We start from the raw sequence: 18,709 nt of genomic DNA, 5'->3' as shown, positions 1-18,709 counted from the left end.
ACCACATGAGACTGTAATCCCAACCCCAATCAGCAGAGGGAGTGATATGCACAATAACATTCCGTAATGCCTGCCCTCTGCCAGGCTCCAGTCAGTGATCCGAGAAATGGGGACAGCTGCTGAACACAACACCCAGAGGAGAAGCTATCATTGGTAACACAAACACAGCACTGTTGATAAGAACAGCATTGCATGGATAGGGGCTACTGTGGGGGATAAAGATAATTCCATCCCCATCAAAAGGACTTAAAGGCTTTTCATTGCCACAGAGATCTACTTTGCACTAGACCGGGTATTAGGTAAAGGCCTCTGCCTCTTTGTGCTATATGGACATGCACAGCATTCACACCCTTGACCATAACACATACATTGTTCTGGTTCATGTATTATGATCAAGGGTGTGAATGGGGTGTGTGTGTGTGAAGCATAAAGCTTATCGTCCAGGTGTGTGATCATGACACAAAATAATATAGCAATGGCCCACTAGCTATAATCCTGCACACTGTGTGTCTGGAGAAACTGTTTTACTTTGTCTACTCTTAGTTTGGTTCAGTTCCCCTTTGGGACAGAGTATCTTAGGTGTCTGTGAGGGCTAGTGGGCTGAGAGCCAGGATCCTGTCCAGGCTGGCCCTACCATCACAGTTCCCCTGCTAAGAGTGCAGTTATATGTAAGAATGCAGTCTCAGATTCTAAGCCATGCCAGAACATTAAGGTAAAAGATTGCGAATTCAATCCAAAGTGGCTCCTTCATCATGTACAATGTAATATACACTGCCGTTCAAAAGTTTGGGGTCACATAGAAAGGTCCTTGTTTTTGAAAGAAAAGCACATCTTTTCTCCATTAAAACATCAAATTGATCAGAAATACAGTGTAGACATTGTTAATGTTGTAAATGACTATTGTAGCTGGAAACGACAGATTTTTTATGGAATATCTACATAGGCGTACAGAGGCCCATTATCAGCAACCATCACTCCTGTGTTCCAATGGCACGTTGGGTTAGCTAATCCAAGTTTATCATTTTAAAAGGCTAATTGATAATTAGAAAACCCTTTTGCAATTTTGTTAGAACAGCACAACTGTTGATCTGATTGAAGAAGCAATACAACTGGCCTTTGAGGGTTCGAAAACAGTCTCAAAATGGCCAGAAACATAGACCTTTCTTCTGAAACTCGGCAGTCTAACGTTGTTTTGCGAAATTAAGGCTATTCCATGTGAGAAATTGCCAAGAAACTGAAGATCTTGTACAATGCTGTGTAATTCTCCCTTCACAGAACAGTGCAAACTGGCTTTAACCAGAATAGAAAGAGGAGTGGGAGGCCCCGGTGCACAACTGAGCAAGAGGACAAGTACATTAGAGTGTCTAGTTTGAGAAACAGATGCCTCCAAGTCCTCAACTGGTAGCTTTACTAAATAGTACCCGCACCGGTCTCAACATCAACAGTGAAGAGGCGACTCCAGGATGCTGGCCTATTAAAATGATAAACTTGGATTAGCTAACACAACGTGCCATTGGAACACAGGAGTGATGGTTGCTGATAATGGGCCTCTGTACACCTACGTAAATAATCCATAAAAACTCTGCCGTTTCCAGCTACAACAGTCATTTACAACATTAACAATGTCTACACTGTATTTCTGATCAATTTGATGTTATTTTAATTGACAAAAAAGTACTTTTCTTTCAAAAACAAGGATATTTCCATGTGACCCCAAACTTTTGAACTGTAGTGTATGTCCACTTGTTGCTATCTGTCCCCCAGGGAAAGTGTCACAAACAAAGTCTTGTAATGTCAGTGGTTGAGTTGTTGTGATCCAAAAAGTCATCCTGAAACTGAGGATGTCCTAATATGGACCCCGAACGGATGACAGTTTCTACCCAGGACCTAACCACAAATATCTTGCGACTAATGATTTTGCAAAAAGTGTTATAATAAAAAGTGATTGACTGATTAATGAAGCCACGACCTCAAAGGAATCAGCCATGACCCACTACAAAGTGGATCCCCACCCACCATTTGGGAACATAGATATAAATAATTTAGATTCTTCAGATTCTAGTCTTACACAGGTTTAGAGGTGCATGGACAACACTGGAGGTAGGGGCTTATTTTTGGAGTGGCTATCAACAACCCCTTGACAACTCTGCTGTCTGAGTGACAGGACAAGTGTGCAATTAGACCCTCCTCTCAATCACTCAAGCCAGCATTCCACTGTGTAAGCAGACACAGGTCTCTAACCACCTCCTCTTCTTTTCCACCTACCTCCCTCTCTCTCTTGCTTGCTCTCCTCTCTATCCCTCCTCTCTTCCTCTCTTTCTCTCTCACTCTCTCCCCACCTTTCTTTCTTTCTCTCTCTCTCTCTCTCTCTCTCTCTCTCTCTCTCTCTCTCTCTCTCTCTCTCTCTCTCTCTCTCTCTCTCTCTCTCTCTCTCTCTCTCTCTCTCTCTCTCTCTCTCTCTCTCCTCTTTCTGTCTCCCCCTCTCTCTATCGCTCTCTCTCTCTCTCTCTCTTCCCCCCTCTCTCTCTATTTCAGCTCCCCCAGCCTGCAACCCTATCAGCAGTGCCCATACTTAGGGTGTGGGTGGGCATGTGTGTGTGTCATTGAAAGAGTGTGTGTATGTGTGCGTGCCCAGGTGCCAGAGTAGTGGGTTGAGAGAAGTCAACTCCATGACATTATAGCTGAAGGAGAGCGGACAGAGCTCTCTGAGGGGGCCCTGACAACTATGGAGTAAACGCACTGAGGGCCCCCCAGAAAGACAAAAAGACAGACAAACGGACAGAAAAACAAAAAAGGAGAACATATCACACAATAATGGTGGCAGAAGAGGTTATAATCACCTTGTCTGGTGGAGCACCATGGGGCTTTCGTCTCCAGGGGGGCGCGGAGCACCAGAAACCACTTCAGGTGGCCAAGGTATGGCTTCAGTGAAAGGTAGGATGGTAAAACTGTTTCAAGGGACAGGGGATATGGTAAGAGGGACATTCTGAATGATAAGTGTCTATGTCTATGACAGTGCATTCTATAATATATTGGGTCTGGAATTAGTGGGTAATAAAGGGTTGTGAACATGGTTCAGATAAAATATCGGCTGCAATCATGGCCAGGGGGCCGAGAAGCCTGAGCATGAGTCATGTGTCTGCACTAGAATGGGAGACATTGGAGGGATTGATAGAGCTGTAGAACTTTAAACTTATCCTGTTTGGAGTGCATGTAGCAAGGCAGACATCATTTGGTATGTGATTGCACAGATGTCGGACAGATCGTACAATCATCTTTCCTCATTGGATCTCTCTCGTTTCTGAATGGCTGGTTCTCAGTCAGGGTTCTCAGTCAGTTGCTACACCTCTTCATAAGAGGATATCCAGTTCAGCAAAGCTGTCATAGACACATACAGGATATCAGTTTCACACCTTACATATCCAACTGCCTATGCATTCCCCCATTGCATTTCCCCATTACCAAAGTATTTCTCTTGTCCTTTTCTGTATAGGGGATTTTAGTACATATAGTATGGACACACACACACACACACACACACACACACACACACACACACACACACACACACACACACACACACACACACACACACACAGAAACCACATTGACTGAGTGTTGACTGAGCAAAACCGCTTTTCAAACAGACTATTCTGGGTTAAGAGGTGGCTCACCAAAGTGTGTGTTTCAGCCCAGTGAAGAAATTGTCTGGGTTATATTATTCCCCAGTGATAGTTGAGATCCAAAGGGTAAAAGAACCCCTTCAAAACAAATATAAATTCCTCTATCCTCACACACCTCAGTGTAACTCTTGATGTGTAAAGTTTCTACCAGAGTAAGAGATCCTTACAGATCATGTAGCTTCAACATGTACATTCTCTTAAAATCTCATAGGTTGCATTAGCACAACTATGGGGTCAACCCATAGGGCACAAATAGTGGGAGAGTGCATGGGGGAGGAGAGGTGCTGGCTGGCATTTCGCTGCTGAAGTGGGTAAGAGGGCTTCACTTCAGCCACAGCTTGTGGGAAATGTCTGCAGCACGTCCAAGCTGTCAGGGCAAGTCACAAAGACAAGAGATCAAGAGCTGCTTTGTCATGTTCTCTATCCAATATCACTTTTCAGAATGAAGGAGAGATGACAGAGAGATAATAGATAGAGAGAGAGCTTGTTAAAGAGAGTGAGAGAGAGAGAGATAGAGTATGGCATTGGGTACGGTTGGCAAACCTATCTTATATTGTTTATTGTGGGTGATATTTTGTCTCTCTCTGCTGGTGTAGGTGCGTAAGCGCAGTAAGGCGTGCAGGGCAGGACTGCGGGAGGGCGATGAGCTGGTGTCCATCAACGAGCAGCCATGTGGAAGTCTGTCCCACTCCCAGGCCATGACCATAATCGACAGCTCCCCAGGAATATTACACATCCGGGTCAAGAGGTCAGAGAGTAATTACAATCGCCATTGATATATACACTTTTATGCATAAAAGTCCTGATGTTAACACATTGTTTTACCTGTTATATTAGCATTAAGTGCTACTCCATCATTATTTTATTAATTTCATCTTTATTTAACTAGGCAAGTCAGTTAAGAACAAATTATTATTTACAATGACAGCCTGCCAGGGAACCGTGGGTAAACTGCCTTGTTCAGGGGCAGAACAACAGATTTTTACCTTGTCAGCTTGGGGATTCGATCCAGCAACCTTTCAGTTACTGGCACAATGCTCTAACCACCAGGCTACCTGCCACCCCATCTTATGCAAATAGCATAAGCCAGAGCAGTATGCCCAACAATTGGTAATTTGCTCCCACAGGGCACCGGCAGGCTTCCAGTCTGTGGTGCTGTTGACCCGCGCCCCGTCCCCTCGCATTGACAAAGAGTACCGAGCCGCCCTGCGTGCCATGTCCCCCTCCTCCAGACCCCACCACATAGCAGCTGTCAGGGAGGTCCCCCATGGCAGGTCCTCTGTCCTGTCTCCCATGGGGCGCAGCGGCCTCACCTCGCCCCCAGGCAGTGAGGCCTACTACGGGGAGACAGACAGCGACGCAGATGTGGCAGCCCACGAGAGGCAGAGGAGGCAGAAGCGCAGAAGTCCCAGCAACTTACCCGGCAAAGCCTCTGGCAGAGCCTCCCAGGAGGGAGGCGAGACCTCAGAGTTTAGCGGCTATGACAGCGCCCCAGATGGCCAGCTCTACCCAGGGCTCCAGGACCACGGGCTAATGGATGGCCGAGGAGCGGGGGAAGGCTTGCAGGGGGTGGCCCGCAAGGAGGTGATTTACCAGCCCCCTCCAGGGATGTGGTCCTCCCAGACCTCCACAGAGACCTCCTCCATCATCTCCTCTGTTGAGGACCAGGGCCCAGGAAGGGACGGAGTGGCGGAGGAGGACAGTGGCTTCCAGGAGCCCTCCAACGTGGTCCCACTGGTTTCCCCCGAGAGGGCCAAGGGGGCCATGCAGCTGAGCTCCCGCAGGCAGCTGGTGCCCATGGTGGGGCCCATAGACACCCCTCTGGATGAGGAGCTCAGTGTCACCTACATGGACAAGGCCAAGCAAGCCAGTGAGTATCCTAATCATACCCCATAGGGTGATGTGAGATGTGTTACTGTACAAATAATTAGTCATGTAATGGCTAGTTGAGGCTGGCATTGCATGTTGCGAGTTATTTATACTGAACAAAAATATAAACGCAACATGTAAATTGTTGGTCCCATGTTTCATTAGCTGAAATAAAAGATCCCAGAAATGTTCAATACATGCAAAAAGCTTATTTCTCTCAAATGTTGTGCACAAAATTGTTTACATCCCTGTTAGTGAGTAATTATCCTTCGCAAAGATAAACCATCCACCTGACAGGTGTGGCATATATGGAAGCAGCGCTTCCTCATTACAGAGCTGCACCTTGTGCTGGGGACAATAAAAGGCCACTCTAAAATGTGCAGTTTTGTGATGTCTCAAGTTTTGAGGGAGCATGCAATTGGTATGCTGACTGTAGGAATATCCACCACAGCTGTTGCCAAACAATTGAATGTTCATTTCTCTACCATAAGCCCACTCCAACGCCATTTTAGAGAATTTTACAGTACATCACAACCACACACCATGTTTTAACCATGCCAGTCCAGGACCTCCACATCCATCTTCTTCACCTGCAGGATCATCTGAGACCAGCCACCCGGACAGCTGATTAAACTGTGGTTTTGCACAGCTGAAGAATTTCTACACAAACTGTCAGAAACCATCTCATGGAAGCTCATCTGCTTGCTCTTGGTCCTCACCAGGGTCTTGACCTGACTGCAGTTCGGTGTCGAAAAACCGACTTCAGTGGTCAAATGCTCACCTTCGCTGGCCAGTGGCACGCTGGAGAAGTGTGCTTTTCACGGATGAATCCCGGGTTTCAACTGTACCGGGCAGATGGCAGACTGCGTGTATGGTGTCGTGTGGGGGCGAGCTGTTTGCTGATGTCAATGTTGTGAACAGAGTGCCCCATGGTGGCTGTGGAGTTATGGTATGGGCAGGCACAAGCTAAGGACAATGAACACAATGACATTTTATCAATGGCAATTTGAAAGCACAGAGATACCGTGACGAGATCCTGAAGACCACTGTCGTGACATTCATCCGCTGCCATCACCTCATGTTTCAGCGTGATAATACACAGCACCATGTCGCAAGGATCTGTACACAATTCCTGGAAGCTGAAAATGTCCCAGTTCTTCCATGGCCTGCATACTCACCAGACATGTCACCCATTGAGCCTGTTTGGGATGCTCTGGATCGATGTGTACGACAGCGTGTTCCAGTTCCTGCCAATATCCAGCAACTTTGAACAGCCATTGAAGAGGAGTGAGACAACATTCCACAGGCCACAATCAACAGCCTGATCTATTCAATGTGTAGGGGATGTGTTGCGCTGCATGAGGCAGATGTTGGTCACAGCAGATACGGACTGGTTTTCTGATCCACGGCCCTACCTTTTTTTTAGGTATCTGTGACCAACAATTGCATTTCTGTATTCCCAGTCACGTGAAATCCATATATTAGGGCCTAATGAATTGATTTTCTTATATGAACTGTAACTCAGTAAAATCATAGAAATTGTTACATGTTGCGTTTACATTTTTGTTCAGTGTAAATCATATTTAAAAAATTGTCATTGTGATAATGAGATGGTTCAAGTAGCTTCTCAAATCAAATCAATGTTTATTCTCATAGGTGTCCTCTCGGGTAAAGGCAGAGTATTCCTCATGAGATAGCATTAGTCTGAAAAGGGCCCCTTTAAGAGGACTGAGGCAGTCCCTTCTACGTAGAACAGGGCCTATATTTGTCCCCTAGTTCAGTGGTCCGCTAACCCGAGCACTGCATGTATGAACTGGGAAAGGCATCTCCAAGCAGCTGCTATCTGATATCAAGTAGCAGTAGCTCCCTCCCTCTCACTTTCCCTCTTCGACCACCTTTATATATCACTCTGTCCTTCTCTTCCACTATATTCCCCTCTCACGTTCATATCTTGCTACATCTCGCTAAGACTGCAACAAAAACAAGGACACACTGAAGAAAAACATACAATAACTATTTACAGGTATAAATAAGACACATTTAAAACTGTATCTAGAGTAAACAAAATATGATACCATTCCATTCATACACATATCAATAGACAAAATACACATGTGCTGTCCTTGGTCGGATGGTTTAGACACCAATACACCAATAGTTAATAATAGTAAGGCGGAGTGCCCTCTGCTGTGATCAATCTGTCAGAGCTAACAGGCAGCTGATGATTGGACCAGTGACCTGGGCTAACAGCCAAAATATATACAGCACCAGTCAAAAGTTTGGACATACCTACTCATTCAAGGGTTTTTCTTTGTTTGTACTATTTTCTACATTGTAAAATAACAGTGAAGACATCAAACTAGGAAATAACTGTGCAAACCAGATGGGATGGCGTATCGTTGCATAATACTGTGGTAGCCATGCTGGTTAAGTGTGCCTTGAATTCTAAATAAATCAAAGACAGTGTCACTAGCCAAGCACCATCACACCTCCTCCTCCATGCTTCATGTCTTAAAGTAATGATGGACTGCTATTTCTCTTTGCTTTACTTGAGCTGTTCTTGCCATAATATGGACTTGGTATTTTACCAAATAGGGCTATCGTCTGTATACCAACCCTAACTTGTCACAACACAACTGATTGGTTCAAACACATTCAGAAGGAAAGAAATTCCACAAAGTAACGTCTAACTTGGCACACCTGTTAATTGAAATGCATTCCAGGTGACTCCCTCATGAAGCTGGTTGAGAGAATGCCAAGATTGTGCAAAGCTGTCATTTGTATTTTATTTAAACTTTATTTAACCAGGTAGGCTAGTTGAGAACAAGTTCTCATTTGCAACTGCGACCTGGCCAAGATAAAGAAAAGCAGTACGACATATACAACAACACACATGTTACACATGGAAAAAAACAAAAATACAATCAATAATACAAGAGAAAAATCTATATTCAGCATGTGCAAATGAGGTAGGTTAAGAGAGATAAGGCAATAAATAGGCCATGGTGACAAAGTAATTACAATATACCAATTAAACACTGGAATGGTAGAATGTGCAAAAGATGAATGTGCAAGTTGAGATACTGGGGTGCAAAGGAGCAAGATAAGTAAATAAATAAATACAGTATGGGGATGAGGTAGATTGGATGGGCTATTTACAGATGAGCTATGTACAGGTGCAGTGATCTGTGAGCTGCTCTGATCTGTGAGGGAGGTAAGAGTCTCCAGCTTCAGAGATTTTTGCAGGTCGTTCCAGTCAGTGGCAGCAGAGAACTGGACCAGTGAGATATACCTGCTGGAGCGCGTGCTACGGGTGGTGAAGGATGCTTCGTTGCGAAATAGGAAGCAGATTCTAGATTTAATTTGGGATTGGAAATGTTTAATGTGAGTCTAGAAGGAGAGTTTACAGTCTAACCAGACACCTAGGTATAAGTCAAAACCGTCCAGAGTAGTGATGCTGGACGGGCGGGCATGTGTGGGCAGCGATCGGGTGAAGAGCATGCATTTAGTTTTACTTGCATGTAAGAGCAGTTGGAGGCCACGGAAGGAGAGTTGTATGGCATTGAAGCTCCTCTGGAGGTTAGTTAACAGTGTCCAACGAAGGGTCAGAGGTATACAGAATGGTGTTGTCTGCGTGGAGGTGGATCAAAGAATCACCAGCAGCAAGAGCGACATCATTTATGTATACAGAGAAGAGAGTCGGCCCGAGAATTGAACCCTGTGGCACCCCCATAGAGACTGCCAGAGATCCGGACAACAGGCCCTCCGATTTGTCATACTGACCTCTATCGAAGAAGTAGTTGGTGTACCAAGCGAGGCAATCATTTGAGAAGCCAAGGCTGTTGAGTCTGCCAATAAGAATGTTGTGATTGACAGAGTTGAAAGCCTTAGCTATGTCGATGAATACGGCAGCACAGTAATGTCTCTTATTGATGGCGGTTATGATATCGTTTAGGACCTTGAGCGTGTCTGAGGTGCACCCATGACCAGCTCTGAAACCAGATTGCATAGCGGAGAAGTTACGGTGAGATTCGAAATGGTCGGTAATCTATTTGTTAACTTGGCTTTCAAAGACCTTAGAAAGGCAGGGTAGAAAACATATAGGTATGTAGCAGTTTGGGTCTAGAGTGTTTGAAGAGGGGGATGACCACGGCAGCTATGGGAATCTCAGACGATACGAAAGAGACGATACGAAAGAGAGGTTGAACAGGCTCGTAATAGGGGTTGCAATAATTTTGGCAGATAATTTTAGAAAGAGAGGGTCCAGATTGTCTAGCCCGGTTGATTTGTAGGGGTCTATATTTTGCAGCTCTTTCCGAACATCAGCTATCTGGATTTGGGTGAAGGAGAAGTGGGGGAGGTTTGGGCAAGGTGCTGTGGGGAGCGCAGGGCTGTTGATCGGGGTAGGGGTAGCCAGGTGGAAAGCATGGCCAGCCGTAGAAAAATGCTTATTGAAATTCTCAATTATTGTGGATTTATTGGTAGTGACAGTGTTTCCTAGCCTCAGTGCAGTGGGCAGCTGGGAGGAGGTGCTCTTATTCTCCATGGACTTTACAGTGTCCCAGAACTTTTTTGAGTTTGTACTACAGGATGCAAATTTCTGTTTGAAAAAGATAGCTTTCACTAACTGCCTGTGTATATTGGTTCCTAACTTCCCTAAAAGTTGCATATCACAGGGGCTATTCGATGCTAATGCAGAACGCCACAGGATGTTTTTGTGCTGGTCAAGGGCAGACAGGTCTGGAGTGAACCAAGGGCTATATCTATTTCTAGTTCTACATTTTTTGAACGGGGCATGCTTATTTTCGATGGTGAGGAAGGCACTTTTAAAGAATAACCAGGCATCCTCTACTGACGGGATGAGGTCAATGTCATTCCAGGATACCCCGGCCAGGTCGATTAGAAAGGCCTGTTCGCTAGTTGAGAACAAGTTCTCATTTGCAACTGCGACCTGGCCAAGATAAAGCATAGCAGTGTGAACAGACAACAACACAGAGTTACACATGGAATAAACAATAAACAAGTCAATAACATAGTAGAAAAAAAAATCTATAAACATTGTGTACAAAAGGCATGAGGTAGGCAATAAATAGGCCATAGGAGCAAATAATTACAATTTAGCAGATTAACACTGGAGTGATACATGATCAGATGTCCAGGTAGAGATACTGGTGTGCAAAAGAGCAGAAAAGTAAATAAATAAAAACAGTATGGGGATGAAGTAGGTAAATTGGGTGGGCTATATACCGATGGACTATGTACAGCTGCAGCGATCGGTTAGCTGCTCAGATAACAGATGTTTAAAGTTGGTGAGGGAGATAAAAGTCTCCAACTCCAGAGTTTTTTGCAATTCGTTCCAGTCGCAGGCAGCAGAGAACTGGAAGGAAAGGCGGCCTAAGGAGGTTTTGGCTTTAGGGATGATCAGTGAGATACACCTGCTGGAGCGTATGCTACGGATGGGTGTTGCCATTGTGACCAGTGAACTGAGATACGGATGCAGGCAATGCAGTGGCAGGTCTATTTGAGGCAGTGATATAGTCTAAAGAAGAGATCTTTAATCAGAACAACAGTTTTCAGCTGAAAATTGCAAAGGGTTTTCTAATGCTCAATTAGCCTTTTCAAATGATCTTGAATTATTTGTGATGGTTGCTGATAATGGGCCTCTTAGTGTAGATATTATATTAATGGACAAGAAATGTGCTTTCCTTTCAAAAACAAGGACATTTCTACGTGACCCCAAACTTTTGAACTGTAGTGTATATACCAAAGACTTACAACCTGTCCACCTGTCACAGTCATAAACTCCCAGAGAGGGAAGCTATTTCAGGAGGTTGCTGTTTTAAGAAGTTTAAATAAATAAAATGCCATAAATCCCTGAGTGTCCCTAATTAGAGGTTCACATGTCCTCTTCAGGGACACTGCCAATGACAATTTAAATAACAACTCCTTACATAGTTGGGCACATTGGGATCATATCTGTCTAAAACTATAATAAGTTTGCGCAAATGTACAGCGTCAGCTTGAAGTTTGCCTACAAGATGGGACTTTTCTTCAAATCTATGCTATTAAGTCAATAGCTGGGAACTTCACCTTGGTAAATGTAAAAATCCTGTGGCTTGCCAGGCATTTTTTCAGATGTGCTCTGGTAACATGCTAGAAGATGGATGCTTGTCACTGGAGTACCACACAACCCCTTCCCCTGGAGGTTGCCCCCCAGATAGCATATGAGCACGTCATAATCCATGGCAAAATGTGTAGAATAGCATGAGATTAGCTATAAAACGGCCATTTTTTCTCTCTGCCCCATAGCAAAATGTGTAGAATTGTAGGAAGTTAGCTGTTGCCGTTTTTTAGAACTTGATGTCATGATGAGTTGTCAATTTAAAGGTTATATCTGGTCATTCAACACTGGTAAAAAAATATACCCCCCTTTACTTTTGCCAATGCATTAATAACAGTCATGTTTCTTCATCATATTTTAAATAGCTTGTAGAAATTATGACCACCCTGTGTCACTTTACGCGGACTAAGAACTCACTACATGTAAAATACTATCCTGTGATCTTTTTGTGTATATTATGTTAGGTGCAGTTGTTCAGGTGAATTGTAACTCCTATTCAAGAATTTAAAATAAGTTTCATTGAGCTTTAAATAAAGGTAATCGACCTAATTCAAATGGAATTGACCACAACCGAGATGTTATGGAAACAGTACAGGTGTATTTACAGACGTACCCACACTAAAACATGCTTTGACCCCTACAGAACTGAACCGGGGTGACACGGTTCAAGACAAACAGGTGAAGGAGGCCAGAACCAAGTGCCGCTCCATCGCCTCCCTTCTGACAGACGCTCCCAACCCCCACTCCAAGGGCGTGCTGATGTTCAAGAAAAGGCGGCAGCGCTCCAAGAAGTACACGCTGACCAGCTTCGGCAGCGTGGACGAGGACATGCAGCAAGATTCCCAGGAGGAAGATGGTCTTTTCCCAGGAAGCGAGTCGGAGTTTGATGAGGATGGCTTCTCAGCCGCCCCCGACACCACCTGGGACAGTGACTACTTGGATGCACTGGAGAAGAGGGCGACCGCGGGGGGAGAGCGAGGGGATGGGACAGAAGATGCCCCCAGTCCCGGCCTGAGTGACATCTCTGGGAAGGGCGCCCAGCTGTTTGAGCAGCAACGGAAGAGGGCGGCCGAGCACGCCAAGAAGGTGGCTGCCACCCAGCCTCAGGTGCCGCCCCAGCCTCAGATAAAGACCCAACCACCGAACCAACCACAGATCCAGGAGCAGCCTCAGCCATATGCACAGAGCCAGCCCCAGCCAGAGACACAACCACAGATGTACCAACCTCAGCAACCTGTGGCACCACCGCCCCCTGCAGCCTTCCAGGAGGAGACTCCGTCTGTGGCAGAGAGGGCTATGGCACCAGCCCCAGCTGCTCCTACTGCCTACAGTATGGCTAACGGAGATGTAGCCTACTCTGCAGTGAGCACAGCTAGTGTGATAATGTCACCCCCGACTGTGGCACCCAAACCAATCACCGGCCAAGTGTCCATCTCAACCATACCTCCGCCCCAAACACCACTGCCAGAACTCTCCTCCAGCTCTGTGGTCAACAGAACCGCCCGCCCCTTCAACCCAGGGTTTGTGACTAACCGAGCCGCCACCGCTCCTGTTGTGTTCCGCCCCGTCATCACCAAAAGGGCCCAGCGCCCAGCAACCTCTGTGTCTATTGTAGGACCTCCCTTCTCCACCACATCAGAGCTGCCTGCAAGTGGCTGTCCTTCCTTCTTCTCACCCCCGTCCTCTGTGTCCGGAGGACCGTTCTCCACCCCATCCTCAGCACCGGCCACTCATCCCCGTCCTGCCTTCTCTGTGGAGAGCCTGGCAGAACCACCTATGCTCTCTGTTCCACAGGCTTCCTTCACAGCCATACCTCCACCCCCAGCACAATTCTCAGGTGGCCCCATACCCCCACCTCCAGTCTCGTTTGCCTCCGTACCACCACCCCCAGTATCATTTGCCAACGTACCCTCAATTCCACCCCCATCGCCATTCTCAGGTGCTCCCATACCCCAAGCCTCGGTCTCGGTGGCCCAATCATCCCCAGCTCCAGTGTCATTTGACCCCATACCCCAACCTCAAGTTTATTTTGCCCACATGCCCCAAGCTTCAGTCTCAGTTATCCCACTCCCACCCTCCACAGCTCCTGCAGCTGCACCTAGATCCCCCATGTCCAATGTCCCACCTCTCCCTGGTGGTCGTACCGGTTACCTCCAGGAGGCTCGTCGGCGCAGCGGCAGGAGGCCCATGTTCCGAGTCCCTGATGAGAAGAAGAACTCTCCCAACCCTGACCTGCTGAACATGGTGCAGAACCTGGATGACAGGCCCCACTACGGAAGTAATTCAGGGAGTATGATGGGCTTTGACTCAGGCACAGAGGAAGACCAGGCTGCTGAAGCCGGCCGGGGCAGGATGCCTCCACCGGTGGCCCCCAAACCCAGGGTCATCCACGAGGCCCCTCAGATTCCCCAGGCGGAGGGGAAGGGGGCTCAGCTGTTTGCCCGCAGGCAGAGCCGCATGGACCGGTTTGTGGTAGACACCCCACTAGAGACCGCCTACCAGCAGGAGATCACCCACCCAGGGGCCGAGTCCCAGTATGCCCCCAACCCCAATATCAACTCACAGTGGAAGTTATCCCCCAACATCCGTGCCCCCCCGCCCATTGGTTACAACCCATTGCTAGCCCCCTCCTGCCCTGTGGGGCCACAGAGAGATACAGGTAGGTCTGACGGGGGGGGCTGGGGAAGCAGACGGGGGATAGCCTCTCATAGGGAGGGAATCAAAGCTCTGGATTTCATGAGAAGGCAGCCTTACCAGCTCAACTCAGCTATGTTCGGGGGTAGTGTTGCCAACCTGTCGGCGATGCCCTCATACCAGGACCAGAGGCAGCAGCAGGGAGGGTATACTACCATGGTGGGCAGCACCATGACTCCTCCCAGACAGATCCCAGTCAAGGCGGCCCGTGTGTACGAGATCAAACGCTTCTCAACACCCACGCCGATGTCATCCCGGTGTTTGGCCCCCACCGTGATCGCTCCTCGTTCAGCCACAACGCTGGGAGAGCGCCTGACCCGCTCCGACATGATCTCCCCAACCCCTGCTCCTCTCTCCCCACCCCCTGCCCCTGTCTATTCCCCAGCCCCGGTCTCTGCCCCACATCCCGCCCTTGCTCCTGCCTATTCAGGGGGCCTGCCCGGGCTGCCCAGAATCAATGCCACCCCTGTCCCCAACCCCAACCCCATCCCCCACCCATCACCCTATCCTGGGGTGTCTTACAGTGGGCTCCAAGGTACTAAGCAGTTTCAGAGTGCCCCTGATCTGAGTTTCCTTGCTAACCTCCCCCCTCCTTTCAAGGCAAATGCCATGCAGGCACCCAAACCCCGCTTCATCGCCACCAAGGTGGGTGTCCAGCCGCGTGTGTGGAGACCAGGTGCCATGTAAATGGGAGTGGGAGACCCTGTCTGAGAACTGGACATATCCCAGCCCTATAAAAAAAGATATATATCTGCAAAACAACAGAGTATTAAAGTGGTCAAAAACTGATCAATGAGTTTGTTCAGAGCCCAACAAATACGTTATCACAAATGTATGAAGTCTCTTTCATTGGCAGGATTTGAAACCCTCACTAAACGAATGTTTTAATTGGTGAAACTCAGAAATGTGTTTCCATTCATTTGATTATTATTATTATTATTTCCCACCTTTTTGTTTGTGCAATAGAGGTCCTTTGCTGTCAACGTCACAAAGTGCTATGATCAACTTCAAATCATGGTCCATGTGATTGCAGTCGTAGATGAGCTTGCCTGTCACACATACTGTTGCTAACCTGCGTTTGGTCTGGTCTGTCTTTCAACTCATTTGGCCCAGTCATGTCACAAAGTACACAGTAGTATATCCACTGTACGCCTGTCCTGGAGGAGGTTTTTGTAGGGCTTATCTTTCTACACAGTCATCTAAATACTGTTTAAATCGCCATGGGAGTGAGAGAGCCTGTACTGAATTATTCTTTGAAACTTGAAATGTTGACATGTAGGATTTCTGAAATGAAATGGTGGATATTATTTTGCATAGCAACCGACCGTTCACTAACAATTACCACAGGAGGATCGCTGAGGCCCTGAGTCTTCCCTGTCTCTGATGAGAGGACAGAGGAGGGAGAGGTGAGGCTAACAGAGAGTGGTGAACACAGGGGGGTCCGAGCTCATTCAATGTGAGCGCCAAGTGAGCGCCACTCAGACGAGTGCCAAGCACGATGATGCTTCACTCAGAAGAAACCCCTGACATGCTTCTCTCATGAAATCTGGGCTCTCCAACAGATGTCATTGCTCCTTTTTCATTGGGCAATGGCTAGGTCAAATGTTTAATGGATCTAGGGCTGGGGCTCCCTTCCAGTCTGCTGAAGCCCACTTCGGAAGATCAGAGAAGGTGGAAGATACTGTAAGTTAGACCTCACTCCATCCTGAGTGTTTGTGTTGGTGGCACCAGATCCCTGGCTCCCAGGGGTCAGTGAGAAATGCTATCTGATTTGGCGGGGTTTGTAGTTAACAGGTGTTTTTCTAGCCAGTCACTGCCTATTTGCGGAGCTGATTTGACAGCCAAGCGAATTGGATGAGCACAGCAACCCAGCCCTTCCCAGACTAGTGTGCCCTTTCTGAATGTCTGGTGTCCATGTCAGCACTCACGTTGTATTAAAACAAATCACACCGATGACAGATGTTCATTTGTTGTCACTGAATCTGATTTGTCGCATAGAAAAACAGGGAGGCACCGGCAACAGAAATGTTAAAGACATGAGATGGGCTGTGGATATTGAAGAAGCGGGGACATACGGTCCCTGCCCAATGATTTAGAGGGGTGTCGGTTATGAACCAAGTCAAGGTCCTCACTGGCATGTTAGCCTCTAATTTAGAGGAGGGGAGATACGACACGGTGTACCATGAGAGAGAAACTTCAGTTTGGGTATTTGTCAAGGATTTCCCACAGCCTTTGGAAAGTAGACGAGAGTGACCAGGAAAAGCCTGGTTCTGAGGCCTAGTAAGGGAGGAGGGTAGAGAGAGAAAGTAACAGACTCCACCGGTGCCTCTCTGAGACATGGAGGTGATCGGGTAGTGTATAAAATGGCAGAGATGAACACATAATGAACCCGATCAAGAACGAAACCATAACCGTTCCTGTTCTTCTAACAATGAAAACAGCTGATGGTAATTAACTGTAAATATATACAGGCTTTTGGATATGGATACGACCCCCATTCACTGACAGGGTTCATGACTTGCCTTTCTGACACTGGTAAATCATTGTTCTTTTTTGTTCTTTTTCTAATGTATTAATCTAATTGAGCCTAACTTAGGCTATCTGTATTTATGTCATTATGGGTTTTAAAGTATGTGATATGTTGTGCATAGTGGTCTCGGTGTGTAAAAATACAAAAAAACTCAAATGCATTTATCCTGGATACATCTATATAAAAGAGTGAGTGTGAAAATGTCTGTTAATGAAGCTGCAATAAAGGAGAGCAGTATAAGCTTTTTACTGACTAAGAGATGTGTTCATTTTAGAGGAATAAAAATACTTAAACATTTATCCAATTGTCTGAATCCTCTGATTCCACACTGCCCCCTGTCATTAAAAAGCACTGAGTAACACTGAAATGCTCAGATACACAATATTGCTGTGCTACAGAAAACCAGTCTCTGAGCAGGAATAATAGGCTACATGCAACGACAATGCCATTTGATTCCCTAAAATTAACAAATATTTCTCTAATTCAATTAGGAGAGAGTGGGGTAAGTTGAGCCATTTTTTACATTCAGCATCACTCCATGGGTACGGGGTAAGTTGAGTCATTTTTTACATTCAGCATCACTCCATGGGTACGGGGTAAGTTGAGCCATTTTTTACATTCAGCATCACTCCATGGGTACGGGGTAAGTTGAGCCATTTTTTACATTCAGCATCACTCCATGGGTACGGGGTAGTTGAGCCATTTTTACATTGAGTCAGTTTTTTACATTCAGCATCACTCCATGGAGTACGGGGTAAGTTGAGCCATTTTTACATTCAGTCACTCCATTTTTACATTCAGCATCACTCCATGGGTACGGGGTAAGTTGAGCCATTTTTTACATTCAGCATCACTCCATGGTAAGTTGAGCCATTTTTTACATTCAGCATCACTCCATGGGTAAGTCATTTTTACATTGAGCCATTTTTTACATTCAGCATCACTCCATGGGTACGGGGTAAGTTGAGCCATTTTTTACATTCAGCATCACTCCATGGGTACGGGGTAAGTTGAGTCATTTTTTACATTCAGCATCACTCCATGGGTACGGGGTAAGTTGAGCCATTTTTTACATTCAGCATCACTCCATGGGTACGGGGTAAGTTGGGCCATTTTTTACATTCAGCATCACTCCATGGGTACGGGGTAAGTTGAGCCATTTTTTACATTCAGCATCACTCCATGGGTACGGGGTAAGTTGAGTCATTTTTTACATTCAGCATCACTCCATGGGTACGGGGTACCTGGACATCCTGGTACCGCAGCTCCTTCACTCTGTCACTATTCCTCTCATATATGAGTTGTTTCATAGTCATTAGATCTTTTTTCCTAAACTCTGTCTATAGTGGAAATGCCAACAGAATTGATATTTGCGAAGATATTGTTGTCATTTATGATTGCACTTTGGATCTCTCTTGATGGATGGAATTGTTGGCTATGACCGTGTTGAAAATTTCTTGGCTCAATACTGCCGCTCTGCCACCAGCATGAGGTCGTTGTGCGGTCCTATATATGACATGTAGAATTCTCAAATCATTTGAGAATGGAGCCAAAGCGATTGAGAAAAACTGTCATATTAGTTCCAAGAAGCCAGTACAGAATATGACTTGGCTTTTCCATGAAAGTCAGAGTGCACTTGCCTCATTGGTGGAAACCAAGACTGTTCTCAGGATATGTCTGCTGGTTTGATAAGCAGAAGTGACTTTTCGTAGCAGGGTAGTAGAACTTACACAGCAGGTTAGGATAATTACAGTTTTTCTCAGTCGCTTTGGTGCATTTTTCACATCATCCCTCACATGTGCAAAAATAATA

The 18,709-nt window shown here is 46.3% G+C and overlaps 1 protein-coding gene across 2 annotated transcripts; it reads left to right on the top strand.

Moving 5' to 3' along the window:
* The first annotated feature begins 2,514 nt into the window (after positions 1 to 2,514).
* On the top strand, positions 2,515 to 17,196 carry LOC118369623 (synaptopodin 2-like protein). 2 transcript variants are annotated; one of them, XM_035754139.2, is made up of 4 exons: positions 2,515 to 2,916; positions 4,280 to 4,431; positions 4,811 to 5,553; positions 12,317 to 17,196. In XM_035754139.2, exons 1-4 carry the CDS (start codon positions 2,815 to 2,817, stop codon positions 15,052 to 15,054), a joined length of 3,735 nt encoding a protein of 1,244 aa, XP_035610032.1. In that variant the 5' UTR covers positions 2,515 to 2,814; the 3' UTR covers positions 15,055 to 17,196. The 2 variants fall into 2 exon arrangements, with proteins under 2 accessions (XP_035610032.1, XP_052354435.1); XM_052498475.1 differs by having other exon boundaries at positions 2,799 to 2,934.
* The last annotated feature ends 1,513 nt before the right edge of the window (positions 17,197 to 18,709 follow it).

The sequence above is a fragment of the Oncorhynchus keta genome, chromosome 36, assembly GCF_023373465.1.
Source record: "Oncorhynchus keta strain PuntledgeMale-10-30-2019 chromosome 36, Oket_V2, whole genome shotgun sequence".
Lineage (NCBI taxonomy): Eukaryota > Metazoa > Chordata > Actinopteri > Salmoniformes > Salmonidae > Oncorhynchus > Oncorhynchus keta.
This window is presented reverse-complemented; position numbering and strand designations above follow the sequence as displayed.

Bases quoted from the DNA above. Each gene is read 5' to 3' on its own strand.
- LOC118369623 (XM_035754139.2), top strand. From the start codon at position 2,815: ATGGTGGCAGAAGAGGTTATAATCACCTTGTCTGGTGGAGCACCATGG. The intron at 2,917-4,279 runs GTATGGCTTCAG...CTGCTGGTGTAG, and splicing joins AACCACTTCAGGTGGCCAAG to GTGCGTAAGCGCAGTAAGGC. The intron at 5,554-12,316 runs GTGAGTATCCTA...TGACCCCTACAG, and splicing joins GGACAAGGCCAAGCAAGCCA to AACTGAACCGGGGTGACACG.